The following is a 19,401-nucleotide window of genomic DNA, read 5'->3' on the forward strand; positions in this document are numbered from 1 at the left end:
TGGTTGTTTTCTCTTTAGATATACCTGCACGTTCTTTAAATGCTATGTTATGTCACCCCTGAAGTGATAATAATAATAAGAATAATCTGTGTGCTTTACAAATAATAAAGAAACTGACAATAAAATAGAAGGTAGAGAAGTACAAATCTGTCTTTTGGTTGCAATTTAAAAAACCTTTACAGAGGTGCTTTCTCCTCAGATGTGGAGATAGATCTTGTTCTGAAACACAAAGACATTTTTATCATCACATTTTGAAGTTGAACTCTCATTTAAATGTATGAATGCAATCCAAGTTCAATTCCCAATACCTCTTCTGTTCCACATCCTCAATAGTCTCTGGTAGACGAACATTTTTTGTCTCAGAGAGACAAAAAGTTGCCAGCCCACAAACAAAAGCCACCAGGCCAAAAATAGTGCTCGGTAAATGGTACCACACTTGGTCAAGAGCAATGAGGAGAGGGGCTGCAGACACCCCTAAACGACTTATTAAGGAGCAGTAACCCAGTCCATTTTGCCTGTGTGAGAGAAAATACACAAGATTATTCCACCAGGGACGATCAGTTTCAGGATACAACTGCAACTAAGTAAACTTGCTTCTCTGAAATGATTGTAAGTGTATGACATTAATATGTGTATGTAAAATGGTCTATTGACCTCATTACAGTGGGAAAAAGCTCTGTTGTGTACAGATATAGAGTTGTAAAAGCTGCCTCAGCAAACATCTTGCCCAAAGCAGCCACAGCTGTTCTCATCGACCCTATATCTGAAAAAGAAAAAGTGCAAAAATGGAAACCTTGTTATCTTTTCATTACAAAGCCACTTAAGTCCCAAATAACCTTATGGGATTTGTATTTTGAGTTGAAAAGTTAATTATCTTGAGCCCACCAGTTATTGACCTGAGCATACGCAGCAGTGGTAATGATCCCATTTGCCAACCAATGCCTTCATGTGTCATTACTTACCAATATTTGCTATTATGTTTAAGCTATTTTGATTATGTGAATACTATTTTTAGTGTACAGGTGCATCTAAATAATAGAATATCATGGAAAAGCTCATTATTTAGAATAATTTAATTAATTAAAGCTAGGGTTGGTAGTCATGGAAAATTAGCATGAATTTGAATGTAGCATTTCCTCAGGACTCTGAAGCCCAGGTTGCTTTGAGAGTGGCCTTCAGATTGTCCGCACTATTAAGTTGAGTGTTTGTCATTTTCCACTTGACAACTATCTAGCAGAAGCAAATTTCAAAGATTTTGGCCCTTGTGTCTTGTGGCACCACTCTCTGCTTTATTTAGTTGGTGCTAGGTCAGGCAGTCTGACCGGAGCAGACCTTCAGCTTTCAAGTGTGGCCTTTGAGTCTTGCGGGACCTTAACAGTTTGGTATTGTAAATAGTTTGTTTGTTGCGAGTGGCTATATGGCTTTTGGGCTGCATTGTCTCTTTGTGTGTCTGACAGTTACCCTGTGACGGATTGGAGAGATAGTCTAGAGACGATAGAGAACACATGGGTACACTGGAACCTTGGTTCTCTGAGTCAAGAGCCTATCTCTGGCTCTAGGCCAATCGGAGACAGATTTCGATCAAACTATCTATCACTGATTACATGCCAGCACTAGGTGCTTTAAAGTGGAGTTGTGGGGCAATATTTATCTAATCAAAATTGAAATTGTTTGCCAAATGCAAGCGCAAAGAAGGACAGACATGGATCACCTAAAGGTATAAACATGTTGCAGAGGATACACAGTCCAGCCATTATGAGTGTTCCAGCCTGATTCAGCCGTCGGCCAATTATGTCCAAGGTGAAAAAGATGAACAATTTAGCTGGAACTTCAGAAAGGCCAAAGATTAACTGTGTGAGGTAAATGTCTAATCCAAATCCTGTGACATTTAAGCTGATTCCATAATATGTACAGGCCACTCCAAACCTATGAGAGAGAGAGAAAATATTTAAGAACTAGCATCAAAAAGTATTTGAACTTATTGGCTGGTAGGTGTCTTAAGGTTATCTTAAAGGTACAGAAATAGGAATATTTAGTGATATCTAGCAGTCAGATTTTGTATTGCAATGCTCTGTTGTGAATCCCTCCCATTGGTCAAACATCAGTGGCCAATGCATTATAAGTATGATCCTCCGATTGTCAAGTTTTCACCATTAAAAACGTCTATCAATACAATTTTCTTTCGTGCACAGCAGCCAGATAGGACATGGCAGTGCAAGATGGCAGGTCCCTGTGGAATGGGACCTGCTCTAATGTAGATACATAGGCTCAGTCTGCGTTAACAAAAAATCCCCAGCTTATCATACGTGATTATACAGTAATTTAAACATAACTACAATGTTATATTCCATTTCTTCTAAGTCCGTTAAGCTAAATGCTGCTGAATACTACACACTATGCAATGCAAAATGGACCCAAGGATGGATTTATTGCAGTGTTACAAAATTCCTCTGCTCTAAAATTACATTTTTGTTTGTAAAGCAAGCGTTGGTTGATTACCTGGCTTTTGACTTTGCAGATTTTATTTTATTTCCAATATTAAACAATTGTCACACAGCTTTTTACAGGGAAAATGCACAAAAACCAAAACGTAAATACCACACAGTGCTTGTAAGTAGAGCCACTCTCCTCATCCTAGGGGTCCTGAAGAGGTCCAAATAAGAATATTTTCTTTTGTCATTTTCTAAAAGAATGATTTCGGACAGAACCTGGGGAACAGAAAGGATAATTAAATAATTATAGCAGGTATGACTCCATCTGTTTTCCTCCTATCTAGCATGTGGTTAACATGAAACTGTCCTTCATGGTAAGTTTTGGCAAAAAAAAGATGAAATTAAAATTTCCACAGTCACTTTTTGTGCATCATAAAATGACTGTCCAAAGCAGACACTGAAGGGCTCCAAAGGGTACAGGTTTAGGTGGTAAGAAGGCAGGGTGAAACATGGGTCTTATTACAGCTACAGCATATTATTTTTGTTGATGTTAACAATGAATAAAACAGAGGGAAAGCTTCTTTTATATCACACGAGGGCTGCAGTACACCCAGGTATGAATGAATAAACTGACTGTAGACCTTTTCTGTAGTTATTCTGGTGGGTGAGGTATTTTAGGTGTTATGGTTTTCTGTGCTCTGTTTCTTTGACCTTCTGTTTTATGTATTTTGATTTTCTCAGCATGTGCGCCACTTGATTGTATGTTCCTTTGTGTGTTCTTATTTTCTTTCCTTATAGTTGTATATGTTGAAAAGTCATTTAGTGACCATGCCTGGAGCCCAATTGCCTCCTACTCAGCTTAAGAATTACCCAATGTATTTAAAATGGCTGATGGTGTGCTGAGGACTACACCCTGAAGAAGCCTGTGGTGCTGCTATGGTTGTCACTCAGCTTTTTCTCATGACCTGTTAACATGATCAGGTTTTAGCATTAGGAAATAGCCAGTTTAATGAAGGCCCTTTACCTTTTTTCCAGTGGAGTGCCTTGTTGTTGTTTTTTACCACCTTTTGAACTTTTTTTTAGTTCAGAAACCAAATTATAATGTGGGCTAAAGTTACCACAACACCCCCTTTAGAGTCTAATGCATACACTAGAGGGTCTTGACATGATGAAAAGCCAAGGAGGGAAAACTTGGTTTGTATGCAGATAACAGTGCATTTATTATTGCTGGTATAAGTAAAGTATGACCAATGAATGAGAGCGGCCTGATTAGTAAACATAACACTTTGGTACCTCAGGCTTTAGATCAGCCATGAACTGCTCTCTGCCATTCATTTGTGCACACTTGTTCAGGTAAAAATGAGCTCTTTGGACCTTTCCATTGCTTATCAGCCATCGAGCAGATTCAGGGAGCCACCTGTGACAAAGATGTCACATGTCAACTCATGATTTTCATCTCTGTCTCAAAAAGTCACAAGTGAAAGCCATCAAATCTCAACTCTTTTAAAATCTTACCACCAGGTGGCAATTGCCAGAAACAGCGGACTGGTTGCTATGGCAGTCAGGTACCTCCAGTCCCTCACTAAATAAGCGATAGCAGACAGAGCAGAAGTACCAAAACTCCAGTCGATGCTCAATAAAATACCCACTGCGGTGCGATGCTTGATGTCCACCCATTCAATGGCTGAAAAGAGTAAAAATTTTCTTTCAGGTCTATCACAACATGCATAATATGCTACTTTTTTTTCTTTTAAAATACAGACAAACCATGACAGTGAACTCACACAGGACAATTGTGATTAAACTTATTCCGCAAATTCCTACTCCAGTGCAGAACCTCATGACAGCAAACATGGCAAAATTATATGAAAAAATACTGGCATATCCAAAGATGATGGTTGCAATGTAGGACACAAGGAGCATTGTTTTTCTGCCAAACCTGTGAGAGAAAAAACTGTTAGAATTTTAAGAAATCATACTGTGTGTTATTTGATTTCAGAAAGATGTGAAAACACTTCATTTGGTTTTCATCAAACCAAAAGTTTAGCAAATCAGCATTAATTTTTCTTTGCAGTAAACGTAATACTATTCACTTTGTTTCCATTTCTTTATTTGTGGTCAACTCAGACAACAATTATCATACGTGTAAACCTGCAATAAATCCTGATGCTGATTTAATCTGATTGAATACTTGAACACCTGTCACTGAGGAATCCAAATACTGCTGCTCCAACCATGACCCCCATGAAGTAGATAGTGGCTGTGGCTCTGTTCACTCCTCTTTTTTCACAAACCAGATCCCACTGTATTAAAAAAAACACAAAAGAGTAAAGAATAAAGTAGCTTACTTGGTATTAATACTCCTGTAATGCTTCCTAATTGGAAAGAAATTAATCTCACATCTGAGGTAACAGTAGACTTGAAGGTGGAGTTGTCGTACACCCATCCATTCTGGCACGGCACTGTCGGTAGCTCAGAGATGTTGGAGGAGTTGAGCAGCAGATGATATTGAGGCTCTGCAAACATCTGACAGGAGCTTGGAGTCCCATCTTTCTGAAGAGGAATACTCACAACAAGCCTGTCCGCCTGGGATAAATTCTTGAAAATGCCTCCATCATCCAGAGAGCTGATGTCGCAGTGGTGAGAAGGAATCGCAGCAATGAAATTATTGAGTAAAAAGTGAAAAGGCAAAGTAAGACGAGGAATCACCACCAAGAGGATTAGCCTTAGTTGGAATTTCCCAAAGCCGTTTACCTCTACAAGCATATTCTCAAACTTCATCTTGTTAATTAATGATGCAACACTTTCCATAAGAGGTGAAGCTAAGACGTACAACTCCAAGAACGCAGAACATATGTTTGAAAAGGAATCACAAGCCTTTGGAAACTATTTAAATACTGTTGGTCAAGGGTCAGCTAAAGAACATGTAAATGTGTAAAGAAATGTTTTTTTTACCCAACAAGGGAAATTAATATTTAGTGAATACTGAGGTGGGGGTATCGTCCAAAGGCTTAAAGTGTGCTGTTAGAGGAAAATCCCTTCAAATCCCTTCAAACCAATCCATTTAGTCCAGACTGAAATATCTTAGCAAGCATGTTATTGATATACAGGAAATTTTGTTTATTCACTTTCTCCTGAGGATACATATTATACTTTGCCAAAATGTCTCCATAAGAATTCAATGGATTGCTATTAAAGTAGGGATTCCAATATTTTTTCAGTTAGATAAAACATTTTGGTGTCTCCCAAATTTAAAAAAGTTACATCATGAATCCCAAAAACATCGGCATATTTAAGCTGAATACAAAGTACACAACAAACCATGAATATAAAATGTATATGAAGTGTATTTATTCATCTAAATCAAAGCTTCATGTGCAAAACAACATTGTCAGCATGCTAATGTTACCACTTAGCTCTAACCATCACTGTCTATATACTATACAGCCTCATAGAGCTGCTAGGCCTTACTTTAAACCTTTGTTTTGTTTTTGATCATACAGGAAAGATTTTGATAGCACAGCAATGATGGTGGAAATTAGGTTGCACATGTACAGACTTTTTTTCATGATTTTTAAATTCTTCTTGCCATTTTTGTGTGAGCTCAAACAGCAAAACTTGCTCTCTTATTTTAAAGTTTATGCATTGTAACAGATAACCACCACTGACATTCTCTGCAACTCAATAGATCAGTCTTTATACAGTGGGGGGTTTTCTTCAGATGGTGAAATTGATCTTCTCCTGAAACACAAAACACATTTTTTATCATTAAATTTAACTCACATTCACATTTTTGGAATCAACCCAAATTAGAGTCTTAATACCTTGTCTGTTCCACATCCTCAATAGTCTCTGGTAAACGAACATTGGTTGTCTCAGGAAGACAAAAGGCTGACAACCCACCAACAAACGCCACTAGGGTGAAAATGGTACTTGGTAAATGACGCCACACTTCTTCAAGAACCAAGATGAGAGGGGACACCGACACGCCAAAACGAGCTATGAAGGAGCAGTAACCCAGTCCATTTTGCCTATGTGGCCAAACATACACAAGATTTATGCAGCATACGGGGTACAACCACAATTTGCATCTTGCAGGAAGTTTCAAATATTGTATATGCATTTGCAAAATATAAGTTTTGCATAAAATACTTAACTGACCTCATTACAGTGGGGTAAAGCTCTGTAGTGTACAAAAATACAGTTGTAAAAGCTGCCTCTGCAAACATCTTTCCCAGAGCGCCCACAGCTGTCCTGACCGTCCCCTTATCTGTTAAAAGAAAGGAGATTGCGAATAACATTTTTATCTCACCTTTTATGATATCAAAAGACTCTGTAAAATCTGACTTTTCACAACCTTTGATGTCTGAGTATATACAATGCAAGTGTAGGAAAGAACATAGGACTTGATCACCTGGAGGGACGAACATGTTGCAGAGGATACACAGTCCAGTCATAACGAGTGTTCCAGTTTGACTCAACCTTCGGCCAATTTTATTTAAGGCGTAAAATATAAACAATTTTGCTGGAACTTCAGAAGCGCCATAGATGAACTGAGTGAGGTAAATATCTACATCAAATCCAGTTATATTCAAACTGATTCCATAATATGTACAGGTCACTGCAAACCTATGAAAGAGAGAGAAAATGTTACAAAAGTTACACATTGTCCAAAAATGCTTGTTGCCAATTGACTGGCACATATTGTTGACCTGAACTTGCAATGGTTTAAAGTTAAACTGCTCTTCTGAATCACAAGTTACACTTCATCTAAAAGTAATCCACAATCCACGGTGATAGGGAACTTAAAAGGATGTACTGCAGTGTTGGAGGCATAATTTAGACCCTTTACTTAATGAAAAGTAGCAACAACTCTACATTATACTCCACTACAAGCCATATGTTAAAGATCTTTCTAAATTAGAAGTATAGAATAACTTTAAAAAAGATTAAATATCATAGATACACTTCCTATGAAAACAAATTACCCCTGTCCATGCAATATTCCATCACAAGATTAATAAATATACACGACTAAAGCAGGATTTTATGTTTTAGCTTGCTAAAATTCAACTTGGTTAGTTTTTTTTATGTTTGATGGACCACTTAAATCATTGATCTTTTATTTCGCTATGACTCATCACAGTTTAAAATCTGAACATTCAATGACATTTTGCAAAATCGTTCAAAGTTAACTTTGAATAGAACCTCTTCAAAAGGTATGAATGAAAATAATAATAACTCTTTAGTTAGTTTCTTTAATTGATTCTTTTGATGCTCTCAGGTTAAGTACTGGGGTAGTGGGTTGTACAGATCACCTTGTTGGTATAATGTGTAAATATTAATAGAAACAGAATTTGATGGTTCCCAAATTATTCATACCCTATTTTTAGCCCTATCATTATTTTGAGTGCAAAGATAACATATCAAATGTTGATATGTTGAAATAAAGTTTGGACAGGGGCACGTTGACAATTGTGTTGCACTACCTTTTCTTTTAACAACACTCTGTAAATGTCCTAATGTTGTCCCATTCTTATCTGATAAGGGATTTCAGCTGCTTCAGTATTTAGGGTCTCTCGTCATATTTTTGTTTCATGATCCACCAAATATTTACAATGGATGACAACTACAATGCAGCCATACTGTTGTAATACGTGCAGAAGGTGGTTTGGCATTGTCTTTCTGAAATATGTAAGGTCTTCCCTGAAAGAACCAGTATCTGGATGGCAGAATATCTTGCTCCATAACCTGAGTTTATTATTCAGCATTAGTGGTGCCTTCCCTGATGCAGAGGACGCATTGTCCATGATTTCCAAAGACAATGTTAAATTTGAAATAATCAGATCCCAGGACAATTTTCTACTTTACCTGAGTCCATCTTAAATAGGCTAGGGAAGTTGGCAGTGTTTTTGGATCATGTTTACTGGGTTTCCTCTTTGGTATAGTTTTAACCTGCATCTGTGGATACAACCACACACTGGGCTCACAGACAAAGGTCTTTGGAAGTGGTTTTCAGCCCATGCAGTGATTTCCACTACAGAGTCATGTCTGGGTTTTACTGCAGTGCCATCTGAAGGCCCAAGGATCACAGCCATATACATTTGTCCTTGTTCCTTTTGTACATTTTAAACTAAATATACAATACAGACTTACTTGCAAACCATCAAATTCCTTTTTTTTTTATCAACATTTTACACAGCTTTACAAACTTTTTGGGGATTGGGCTTCTGACTAAACTCTTTTTTAAGGCAAAAACCAAAATGTAAATACCACACAATGCCAGTAAGAATAGCTATTCTCCTCAGCCTGGGGGTCCTGAAGAGGTCCAAATAGGAGTATCTCCTTTTGTCATTTTCTACAAGTATTACTTTGGATAGAACCTGGGAAACAGAAAGCAAATTGGTGAGAAGTATTAATCTCAGACCAGAAACGATCAGAACAAAGAATTCTTAAAATGATAATATATCTGTATGTTAAATTATGCTGGTGAAGTTTAGAATCCAAATAATAAATACATTCAGGGGGTCTTGTCATTATAAATCGCTTTATAAATCGCTTATCGCTTTGGATAAAAGCGTCTGCTAAATGACATTATAATATTGTAACATAAAGGCCCTGTATAAGAAACTGGTATGAGTAGAGTATGACCAGTGAGTAAGAACGGCCTGGTAAGATAAAATTAAATGTGGTACCTCAGGCTTTAGATCAGCCATGAACTGCTCTCTGCCATTCATTTGTGCACACTTGCTCAGGTAAAAATGAGCTCTTTGGACCTTTCCGTTACTTATCAGCCATCGAGCAGATTCAGGGAGCCACCTGTGACACAGATATATATATCAACGCTGGATTTTTCATCTCGGCCTCAAAAAGTCACACTGCTCAAGTACAAGCGATCAAATCTCAACTATTATCTTTGTCTTACCACCAGGTGGCAATTGCCAGAAACAGCGGACTGGTTGCTGCGGCGGTCAGGTATCTCCAGTCTCTCACAAAATAAGCGATAACAGGCAACACTCCGGTACCACAACTCCAGTCCAGGCTCATTAAAACACCCACTGCAGTGCGATGCTTGATGTCCACCCATTCAATGCCTAAAAAACTGCTAATTTTTCAGATCAACTAAAACAGGCATAATGTGCACATGCTTATTACACTTCAGTTGTTAACAAATCAAGTGCAATTATTACTTTCAAATCATTAACCAGAAAAAGTCAAACATCAAAATAAATAACTCACATAGGACTATGGTAATTATACTTATTCCAGATATTCCTACTCCAGTGCAGAACCTCATGACAGCAAACATGGCAAAATTATAAGACAAAGCACTGGCGAATCCAAAGATGATTGTTGCAATGTAGGACACAAGGAGCATTGTTTTTCTGCCAAACCTGTAGGAGAACATTTTTAAAGGTGAATCTCAAGAATACAGCATGTACACACTTCATTTGATATATTGTTTGGGTAATATATTTTACAAGGAATGTGTGAGAACATTGCATTCGATTTTAACTTTGGGTAAATGTTACTGTAATTGTTTGGGCGAAGATTTGAAACAGATCTAGGTAGTTTCAAGGTTTTTTTTTTTTTGTAGCACTTTGCAGTATGTTACTCAACACTGATCAGATAGTTGAGAATCAACTTTTGTCTATTGTCAAAGAAGTACTAATTTGTGGTTTCATTTGACACATTAATACATTGTGCATATATGAGAAATCATCATCTTTCCCTGAGTGCATGACTTACATTTTCTAAAGAATTTCAGAAGTGATTTGATAACAAGCAGGGCTTCTTTTGTCCTCTATTCGTAATTCCATACAGGCATGGTTAATGAAATATGGAGGTGGGACAACACAGCAGTGACAGTTTAAGCACATCAAACCAATAAAAGATGTTCAATCATTATGGTACTGTTTTAAAACAATATTTTAACAATATAATTTTCTCTTAAGTTAAAAATAATAACTTAAAGAAGAGAAATGTAGCAACTCAGATGTGAAATGTGTCTGATTTGAGATTTTCTGTCCCGGCATTTCATGCAATAGTTTTCTGCAAAGTCCTGAGACAATATCTTGCACATTAATATAAAAACTATACAGGTCTTTCTGCACACCAAATATTTACATTTTGCATGATTGTTGTATTTATCTATATTCATACTGTCTATCTGATTTTATTCACATTCTTCTCTGCAGTTTCTCTGGAGTACTGCAGTATACTTTTATTCTCTGTTGGCTGTTATCAAACAAAAAACATTAAGATCCATCCTTGTACATGTAAACCTATTGAGCAATTAAGCCTCATCATGATTCTGAGTGAATACTTGAAAACCTGTCACTGAGATATCCAAACACTGCTGCTCCAAGCATGACCCCAATGAAGAAAATGGTGGCTGTGGCTCTGTTCGCTCTTTTATTATCACAAACCAGATCCCACTGTAGAAAACACAGACATTACATAGATAAGTCAAGAACAAAGTGGCTAATTATAGATTGTATTGGTTGTATGAAAACTAATAAAGCTCACATCTGAGGCCAGAGTAGACTTGAAGGTGGAGTTGTCATACGCCCATCCATTCTGGCACGGAACTGTGGGTAGCTCAGTGATGTTGGAGGAGTTGAGCAGCAGATGATATTGAGGCTCTGCAAACATCTGACAGGAGCTTGGAGTCCCATGGTCCTGCAGAGGAATACTCACAACAAGCCTGTCCGCCTGGGATAAATTCTTGAAAATGCCTCCATCATCCAGAGAGCTGATGTCGCAGTGGTGAGAAGGAATCGCAGCAATGAAATTATTGAGTAAAAAGTGAAGAGGCAAAGTAATACGAGGAATCACCATCAAGAGCACCGTTCTTAGTTGGAATTTCCCAAAGCCATCCACCTCTGCAAGCATATTCTCAAACTTCATCTTGTTAATTGATGATGCAACACTGCCAATTAAGAGTGAAGTTTAGAGGAAAACAACATGCAACTCTAAGAACACTGTATTTATGTGTGACTGGGGACTCACAAGCCTTTTGCACACTTTTGACTGCTGATGGTCAAGGGTCAGCTAAGAGAATGTGTGAATGTGTAAAGAAGTGTTGTCACCCAGCAAGGCAAATTAATATTTACTGAATACAGTGGAGGGGACATTTACCTAAAGGTTGAAAGTGTGCTGTGGAGGAATATTCATTATAATCCTTTCAAACAGAAAAAAAGAAAATACATCATGCAATTCTCCCAACAATTTAGTCAGGCCTTGAATATCTCAAGAACCACTTTTTTTTCATTTACTTTCTCAAGAGGATTTTTTAATATTTGATGGATTACTTCCAATTAAATGTAGCAATGTATATTGTTGCAGCTGATAAAGCTGGAGCTCATTTTAATTTACATAAATTAAATCAATGTATTTATTTGCTCATGGGTAGCATGTAACGGCCCTTATAGCATACAATAAATTAGAGTGACACAACATCATAATACATAAACCAGTGTTTTCACAATTAGTCCAACTCTGAAAATTCACTAGCTGCAAATAAAGATTTTTCCTAGATTCAGAGGAGTGAATATTGGATTTTTTTTCCTTTAAGTTTCTTGGGAAAATATAAAACAGCAAGCTGGTGCTAGTTTATGACCATACAACATACCATAAATGTGCTGTTAAACAGTAAGTTTGATTATGATCTTGCAGTCATTGTTGAAATATATCACCATTTTTATTGATGCATGTTCCTCTGTCAGTGTTTACAGTAGAAAAAATATCCATGGTTGTTTATCTATGGCTGCAGCTTACCCAACATGGCTCATAGTTCATTCACTCATTTTGCAGATTATTGATCACTTTGGACAGGAAGAATAAAGTTGGGCATTGAAGCTTAGAAATATGACAGGTCCAGAAAAGGCAAGGGCATTGCAGGTTAATGTGTACTACCAAAATAAAACCGAATAATACACCAAGAGTGGGATATCTAAAGTATAGGAAATAAAAGTACTGATCTACGGGTCTTACTTCAAAATGATTAAATATTACCCTTGTCTCACAGGATTCACATATATCACATGTCTGAAAGTAAAAACTGCAGTTTAGCTGTAAAGAGAGGTTATAAAGCCAGCCCCTTTCTTCCTGACTTTATTTTCTCATTATTGTGTTTTAATCTTTATGTAAAGTGACCTTGAGTGTTTAGAAAGGCACTTTTAAATACATTTTCTTGTTCTTCTTCTTCTTCTTCTTCTTCTTCTTCTTCTTCTTCTTCTTCTTCTTCTTCTTCTTCTTCTTCTTCTTCTTCTTATTATTATTATTATTATTATTATTATTATACTGTTTGTCAGATGACACTGACCACAGAAAACCTTCAAATTTGTAGTAGCTACACAACATACAGTGTATTCTGATAACCGGCAGGTCAAAGTTTTTCTATGAACTGTGAAGCTAAAATATTTAGAGCTCAATATGGCTGCAATATTGGTCATAAAACCCACCTGCCTTATGTTAATAGATTGAATGTGCGACACACTTTAAAATTAAAATACATATGAAATAATTGTTTCTCAACAAGTGTTCATTTTTCTGACAAATCTAGTCTTAATTAGTTTGAATACTGAATTTAATTTTAAGAGATGATTGATTGACAGCTCTGTTGACAAATGCAGGCACATAATCAACTCTATAGTTAATGAGTGTGACAAACAACCTTCAAGAGTAGTGACAACACCATCTGCCCCAGCAGAGCTTTGTATCCAATGCTTATAAGTCAATGTTGGCACGCTAAAATGCTTCATAAAGATTTTGCTATACCTGTCAAACTTTTACATGTTTTCATTGTCAGCAAGAGCATGTTAGCACACTAATTTAACCATTTAGCTCTAAACAGTATATTTATATACAGTCTATATCCTTTACAACAATGAAGGTGGAAATTGAGTTGCTTCAATGGAGACCTTTTTTTAGCCTTCCTTTCTTATCCATCTTTTCACATTTATAGTGTTTTTGCCAAATCACGTAGTGTTAAAGGTTATTGGCCATTAGCAATCACAATTTTTGTCACATATTACCCTTGCTCATTTTGTCAAACCAATAACTGTTCATAGACTTACACTGGTCATCACTGTATCTGATCATCCGTAAATCAAGTACTACCGTTCTACAAGTAATTGATCTTGCAGAACAGTACATCTGCCATTACAATACAATCAGAATAAGACTTAAGTATCATTTGGTACCACTTTATTGCCAACTGCACGTCAATTTACACTGCTCTCTGTCTTCTTCTGTCTTCTTCTTAAACAATGATTACATTTATAACTCATTTTCAATTGAAAAAAACATTAAGCTGTAAAAATGAAACACCACATTGCTGTCATGGCCGCAAAATGTGATTTTAATTAACCTCTTTCTTCTCTGTTGATTGCACCCTGAAATAAAGATTACATATTGGTTAATCATTTCATCGTACAAGGATAACTGTGTTTACAAAAGGAATTTCAAACTTCTTGTTATTTTTACCACAAGCATATGGATAAACATGTTAATTATTGAGGAAGATGTTCAGTAAAATCTACAGTGTAGAGTAAACCACAATCCTTTGCAGGGTTGACTGGATTATTCTTTAGCAGTGAAGGTGACCGACAAGGCAAATCGTTGACTTTAAGATTAAGTTACTCTTATTAATCTTGCTTTTTACCTTGGTTTGTCTATATCCTCGATATATTGTGGAAGCTGGGCATTTAATGTTTCAGGAAGGAGTGAAGCCACTAGACCAGAGCCCACTGCGACTGTACTGTAAATGGCTGCAGGAAAGAGATACCACACATCCTCTAAAAGCATGATGAGCGGGGAAATGGAGACACCCAGCCGTGCCAAGAATGATGTGTAGCCTAAAGCATTCTGTCTGTGGAGTTCAAATGCTGAGGTTAATGTAAATCTTAAGAACATATGGCCACAAAAGTACAGAGGATCAGTGTTTGGTTGAAATTGCATCACATTATGAGTTTGTTGTAGACTAACCTTACAACTGTAGGAAAGAGTTCAGTTGTGTAGAGGAAGACAATGGTAAATGTGGCTTCTGACATGGCTTTTCCAATAACTCCCACAACAGTACGAACAACCCATTGACCTGAGGATTTTTGAATGTTTCATCAAGAGATTTCTAAGGTACGTGTGAACAAAAGTAAACGCTTTCATACCAAAATCACTAGATTCATAAAAAGAAAAACTAACCTTTAGGGACAAACATGTTGATAAAGAGACAGAGACCAGTCAGCAGCAGGGCTGACACCTGCCCAGGCTTTCTGCCAAGAATTTCCAGGAAGAAATACAGACCAATCTTCATTGGCATTTCAATGGATGCAAATATAAATTGTGTGAGGTATGGGTTCAGTCCAAACCCAGTGATATTCAGACTTATTCCATAATATGTAAATGCCACTCCATACCTAGTAAAAGGAACAACGCATTGATACTTTTAGAATTATCCTGATGCTTTAAAAATAAGAGCAACAAGTGTGAGGCTTTGACTTAAAACCTATAGAAGAAATCCCAATTACAAGCTGTATAAGCCACAATGATGTTAAAGTATGATTATAATTTTTTTGCAGGCATCAGTCATCTTTCATTCAAAGACCACATTGTATAATAAATTAAAATATATAACAATTAAAACACTTTAGGTAAGAACTTAATAAATGGCTTGCTGAAAGTTACATAACAAATGTAATCAATTTAACTAGAGCTGAAACAAGGCAATAATTAGCTCAGCTTTGTACCAACACTGGAACCGCCTGAATCTGCCTCAAGTTCAACATTCAACTTTCGCCACCTCTGAGGCTTACTAATTGACATGTTGTGTCTCACTGGCAAAACTACTGTAACTTTTAAGAACTGATAGTGAGCTGAATTGTTGGATCATTGCCTTTTAGGATGAGCTCAATGCTTGGTTAGAAGACTTGAGATTGGAATAAATCTCATGTAAGTTTCTGAAAGAGAACATATAGGTCTGTTTCCTAAAATACTGAACCATGCCTTGAATTAATCTCATGACACCTACACTTACCACACAATCCCTGAATAAATAGAGATCTTCCTTATGTTTCGGGTCTTGAAAAGATCTACAAAAGTGTAATTCTTATCTACAGTTTCAGTTTGTGCAGATTCCAGTAATGCCTGTGAGAAAGCAAGATAAAAGAAAACACAGAATGTTAATGTATAGCGCCTCTCTGCAAGACTGTAGTTCTTTCCATGTATAACTGTTTAATATCAGTTCACACAATACTGAAATATACCCTTGGTGTGACCGAGGCCATACTCTTGGATCTGTTGTTCATTTCAGCACATTGCATTATGTATTCATGAGCAGCTTCTGCCTTCCCGTTGGCCAAAAGCCACCTTGCAGATTCTGGAAGCCACCTGAAGCCAGAAACACAGGGTTTAGAATTCACTCACTTCTGATGCCAATTACTGTAAACTATAAGGCTTTATAACCTCCAGGCAATGATGGACACTATCAGGGGTGAGGTGACTGCCAGTATGAGCATCCTCCACTCATTCACACAGTATGCTATTCCAGTCAGAATCCAGTTTCCAAGTGTCCAATCCAGGCTTATGATTATCCCAGAAAAGGTCCTGTGTTTAACATCAAACCACTCAACATCTAGAAAAATATTAACACATATTTTTTCAAATTCAATGTAAACAGAAACTAATAGCACTCTTTTTTTCTTCATCTTAGTGGTCAGCTTTATTTAAGTAATACTTACTCAAAACAATAGAAATGATACTTATTCCAGCAAGTGACATCCCTGTGAAAAATCTCATGATGACAAACATCACATATGATGTGGAGAATGCACTAAGGATAGCGAATATCATGGATGATAAATAGGATACTAACAGCAGCGGCCGTCGCCCAAACCTAGACATCAAAAGATAAATGATTAAATCAATTGTGCCCTAAACGATTTAAATCTTTTCTATATTTCTAAAGAGCCATATAACAATAAGGGCTATATGAGGGCACTTTTAATAATGATGATCCAGATGGTATATTCAAGAAACCCTTTTATATGATTCACAAAATTGTGTCTTTTTGGTGTTTATAACTATTTATATTGTTACCAGAAACCTGCAGTAAAACAGCAGCAATAAGTCATCTATGTGAGATAAATGAAAACTTACACATAATATAACTGTGTTTTACATACTCAGCTTGTAATTTGATATTAGTCTATGGCTGCTCTTTTCAAATATTTGTATTTTGTAAAATCTTCCTTTTGTGGTTAGGTTTTAATTAAGTACATTTTATTGTAACAACTCTCCCTGGAATATAAAAAAAGAAAAGTACAAAAGTAGCTGTGTTGCTGTCTCAATGAGTGTGAGTGAAATAAACTTTGTTTAAAATCACCTTTTAATCTTCTCTGACAATTTCTTGAAGAGGGTGTGACATTTAAAATGGGTGGATATTTTTTCATCAACAATCTTACCTGTCACTGAGAAACCCAAACACTGGGGCTCCAACCATGACACCGATGAAGAAAATAGTGGCTGTTGCCTTGTTCATCCCCTTTCTGCTACAAACTAGATCCCACTGCAAAGAACCCAATAATAGATCATTGAACTCTCGGAGGTTGAAATTTGGCTGTTAACAAACATTTCTTTCTTGATATTTTATATTTAACATCAAAACTCTGAAATAATTCTAAATGTTTGATTACAAGAAATGGATGGTACCCTTTGAAAAATCACAGATGTCTTTAATTTCTCAGTGAAATGTATCCCAAAATAACATTGTAATATTCAATGAAGACACTTACCTCTGTTGCTAAAGTAGTTTTAAATATGCTGTTGTCATACACCAATCCGTTCTGACACTGGACAGTATGCATATCCTCACTGTTGTTGCAGCCTGACAGATGTTGATATTGCGGCTTTGAATACATCACACAGGACTGCGGCGTCCCATCGTTTTCTACTGGAATACCGACGGTCAGTTTCTGCTCCAGAGTTAGATTCCCAAACAGGCCTCCATCATCCAGAGCAGAGATGTTGCAATGATGAGAGGGAACAGCTGCCATGAAATTATTCAGCAGAAAGTGGCATGGCAAAGTAATTCGAGAGAATAACTGAATCAAAACTAGCTTTATTTGGAATTTTCCAAATCCATTAATTTCTGAAAGTATGCTGTCAAATTTCATTTTTGCTTTTCAGAGAGCTGACAAGAGGCTAAATGACAGCAGACTGGGGTTTTATCTTAGAGGCCAAACAAGACACATTAACCAGCACCATGTAAATCATTGCAATCAACCAGAAAACAGGGTTTTATTTTTGCACAATTGACCTCAATTAGTGTGTCTGTAAGAAACACCATAAGCATGTTTTCATCAAAGAAGCACACGTAACGTAGGATACAAATTAGAAGGAGGTTATCTTTAGCTTCTAATCTAGGATTTTAATCTGTTTGAAACTGTGTCAAAAGAACATGCTAAAATCAAAAAGAGATCAACCAAATTAAACAATGGCCACTGTTAAATATACTACTGGATGATCTCTCTTTTTAAGTTTACCCACTGCAAATGGTTGTTTCATATTGTCCATGGATGATCTTACGTTTTTATTTTGACAGACAACAATATATATTTAAGCAATAGTATATTTAAGCATAAAATAGCATGAACAAAATGGAAAACAGTTCAATGATTTAATTTAGATGTAATATAGCAGTTCTTCTTAAAGCAGTGTATGATATAATAAATTAGTTTTTCTGGATGAAATAAAGGTATATATTTTTAATCTGCAGTCAATTCACTGGGACAGTCTATTTTATATATTTAATTTTAATACAAGTGTGTGTTGTGTGTACCCATAAAAAGTGCTATATTTGTTGATGTTTAATATATAAATAAAAGTTGCAATAAACTGTGTCAGACATGGATGACAGATGTTAACCACTTTGTGAGAGATTGCGTTAGCAAATATTTTAACAAATTTTGAATAATGTTCCTCAGTGTAACATTGCAAATAATTTGGCAATTTCATGCTCTACGGTAAATAATATTGTTAAAAGGTTCAGATAATCTGAAGAAAACTCTGTGCAAAAGGTCCAAGGACAAAAACTAATACTGGATGGCTGTGATCTTCAGGCCCTCAGGTGGAAAACTGTCTTGTGGTCTAATGAATCAAAATTTGAAATTCTTTCTGGAAATCATGGCAGCTGTGTCCTGCGCTGAGTGCGTTCTGAAGAGAAGAGGGACCACTCAGCTTGTTTTCATCACACAGTTGAAAAGCCATCATCCCTGATGGTATGAGGATGCATGAGTGCCCCTGGTAATGGCTGTCTCACATATCTGGGAAGGCACTATTAATGCTGAACAATATATACAGGTTTTGGAGCAACATATGTTGCCAACCTGACAATGATTCTTTCAGGGAAGACCTAACATAATTCCGCAAGACAATGCCAATTCTGCACATATTGTAAATACACTCTGACCTTACCTGTAAAGCACCTGGTGTATTTCTATACATATGGAAAGTTTATGTTACTATTTGTTTAAGATGCTTAACACCTCTACTGTATGTCATTCATCATCTTGCAAACAATAACTGCTGTGAAAATATTCAACTGATCCCATGAACCCAGTTTTCAGCCACTAATTGAGGTATCTTCCCTTAATCATAAAGAGTACAATGATTATCATTGTACATCTGATCACAGGAAAGAGTATATTAAGGTGAAGCTATGGCAGTGTAGTTCCACCATTGTCATATAAATTCTGTAAACCTTCGTTTTAAGCTCAGATTTCTTTCCATGTATGGGCATCCTGTCAAAGTGAACATCAGTCTGACCTCATCTATCTGCAGCTTTATCATGTGTAATTGTCCCCTGAACTTATTAACCATATTCTATTCACAACTTGACTGTAGTTAGAAAATTATTATTATGACACTAATGTTGAGAAACAATGTAAATAATGAGTACATTCTGTATGAC

At 36.5% G+C, this 19,401-nt stretch overlaps 3 protein-coding genes across 3 annotated transcripts; all 3 read right to left on the reverse strand.

Moving 5' to 3' along the window:
• Positions 1–151: 151 nt before the first annotated feature.
• LOC117816396 (solute carrier family 22 member 7-like) lies at positions 152–5,213 on the reverse strand. Its single transcript, XM_034688636.1, has 10 exons — positions 4,833–5,213; positions 4,632–4,735; positions 4,217–4,371; positions 3,948–4,116; positions 3,726–3,849; positions 2,599–2,708; positions 1,712–1,926; positions 655–763; positions 309–515; positions 152–219 (listed from the first exon to the last, which is right to left on the reverse strand). The coding sequence occupies exons 1-10, from the start codon at positions 5,211–5,213 to the stop codon at positions 177–179; spliced, it is 1,617 nt and encodes a 538-aa protein (XP_034544527.1). The 3' UTR covers positions 152–176.
• A 548-nt stretch (positions 5,214–5,761) lies between these two features.
• LOC117816282 (solute carrier family 22 member 7-like) lies at positions 5,762–11,342 on the reverse strand. The gene is made up of 10 exons (XM_034688482.1): positions 10,962–11,342; positions 10,767–10,870; positions 9,672–9,826; positions 9,358–9,526; positions 9,128–9,251; positions 8,706–8,815; positions 6,847–7,061; positions 6,594–6,702; positions 6,257–6,463; positions 5,762–6,173 (listed from the first exon to the last, which is right to left on the reverse strand). The coding sequence occupies exons 1-10, from the start codon at positions 11,340–11,342 to the stop codon at positions 6,122–6,124; spliced, it is 1,626 nt and encodes a 541-aa protein (XP_034544373.1). The 3' UTR covers positions 5,762–6,121.
• Positions 11,343–13,751: 2,409 nt separating this feature from the next.
• LOC117816419 (solute carrier family 22 member 7-like) lies at positions 13,752–17,605 on the reverse strand. The gene is made up of 10 exons (XM_034688673.1): positions 17,225–17,605; positions 16,895–16,998; positions 16,172–16,326; positions 15,897–16,065; positions 15,698–15,821; positions 15,469–15,578; positions 14,637–14,851; positions 14,424–14,532; positions 14,101–14,307; positions 13,752–13,831 (listed from the first exon to the last, which is right to left on the reverse strand). Exons 1-10 carry the CDS (start codon positions 17,603–17,605, stop codon positions 13,798–13,800), a joined length of 1,608 nt encoding a protein of 535 aa, XP_034544564.1. The 3' UTR covers positions 13,752–13,797.
• Between the last annotated feature and the right edge of the window lie 1,796 nt (positions 17,606–19,401).

This window comes from Notolabrus celidotus, chromosome 7, assembly GCF_009762535.1.
Source record: "Notolabrus celidotus isolate fNotCel1 chromosome 7, fNotCel1.pri, whole genome shotgun sequence".
Classification (NCBI taxonomy): Eukaryota; Metazoa; Chordata; class Actinopteri; order Labriformes; family Labridae; genus Notolabrus; species Notolabrus celidotus.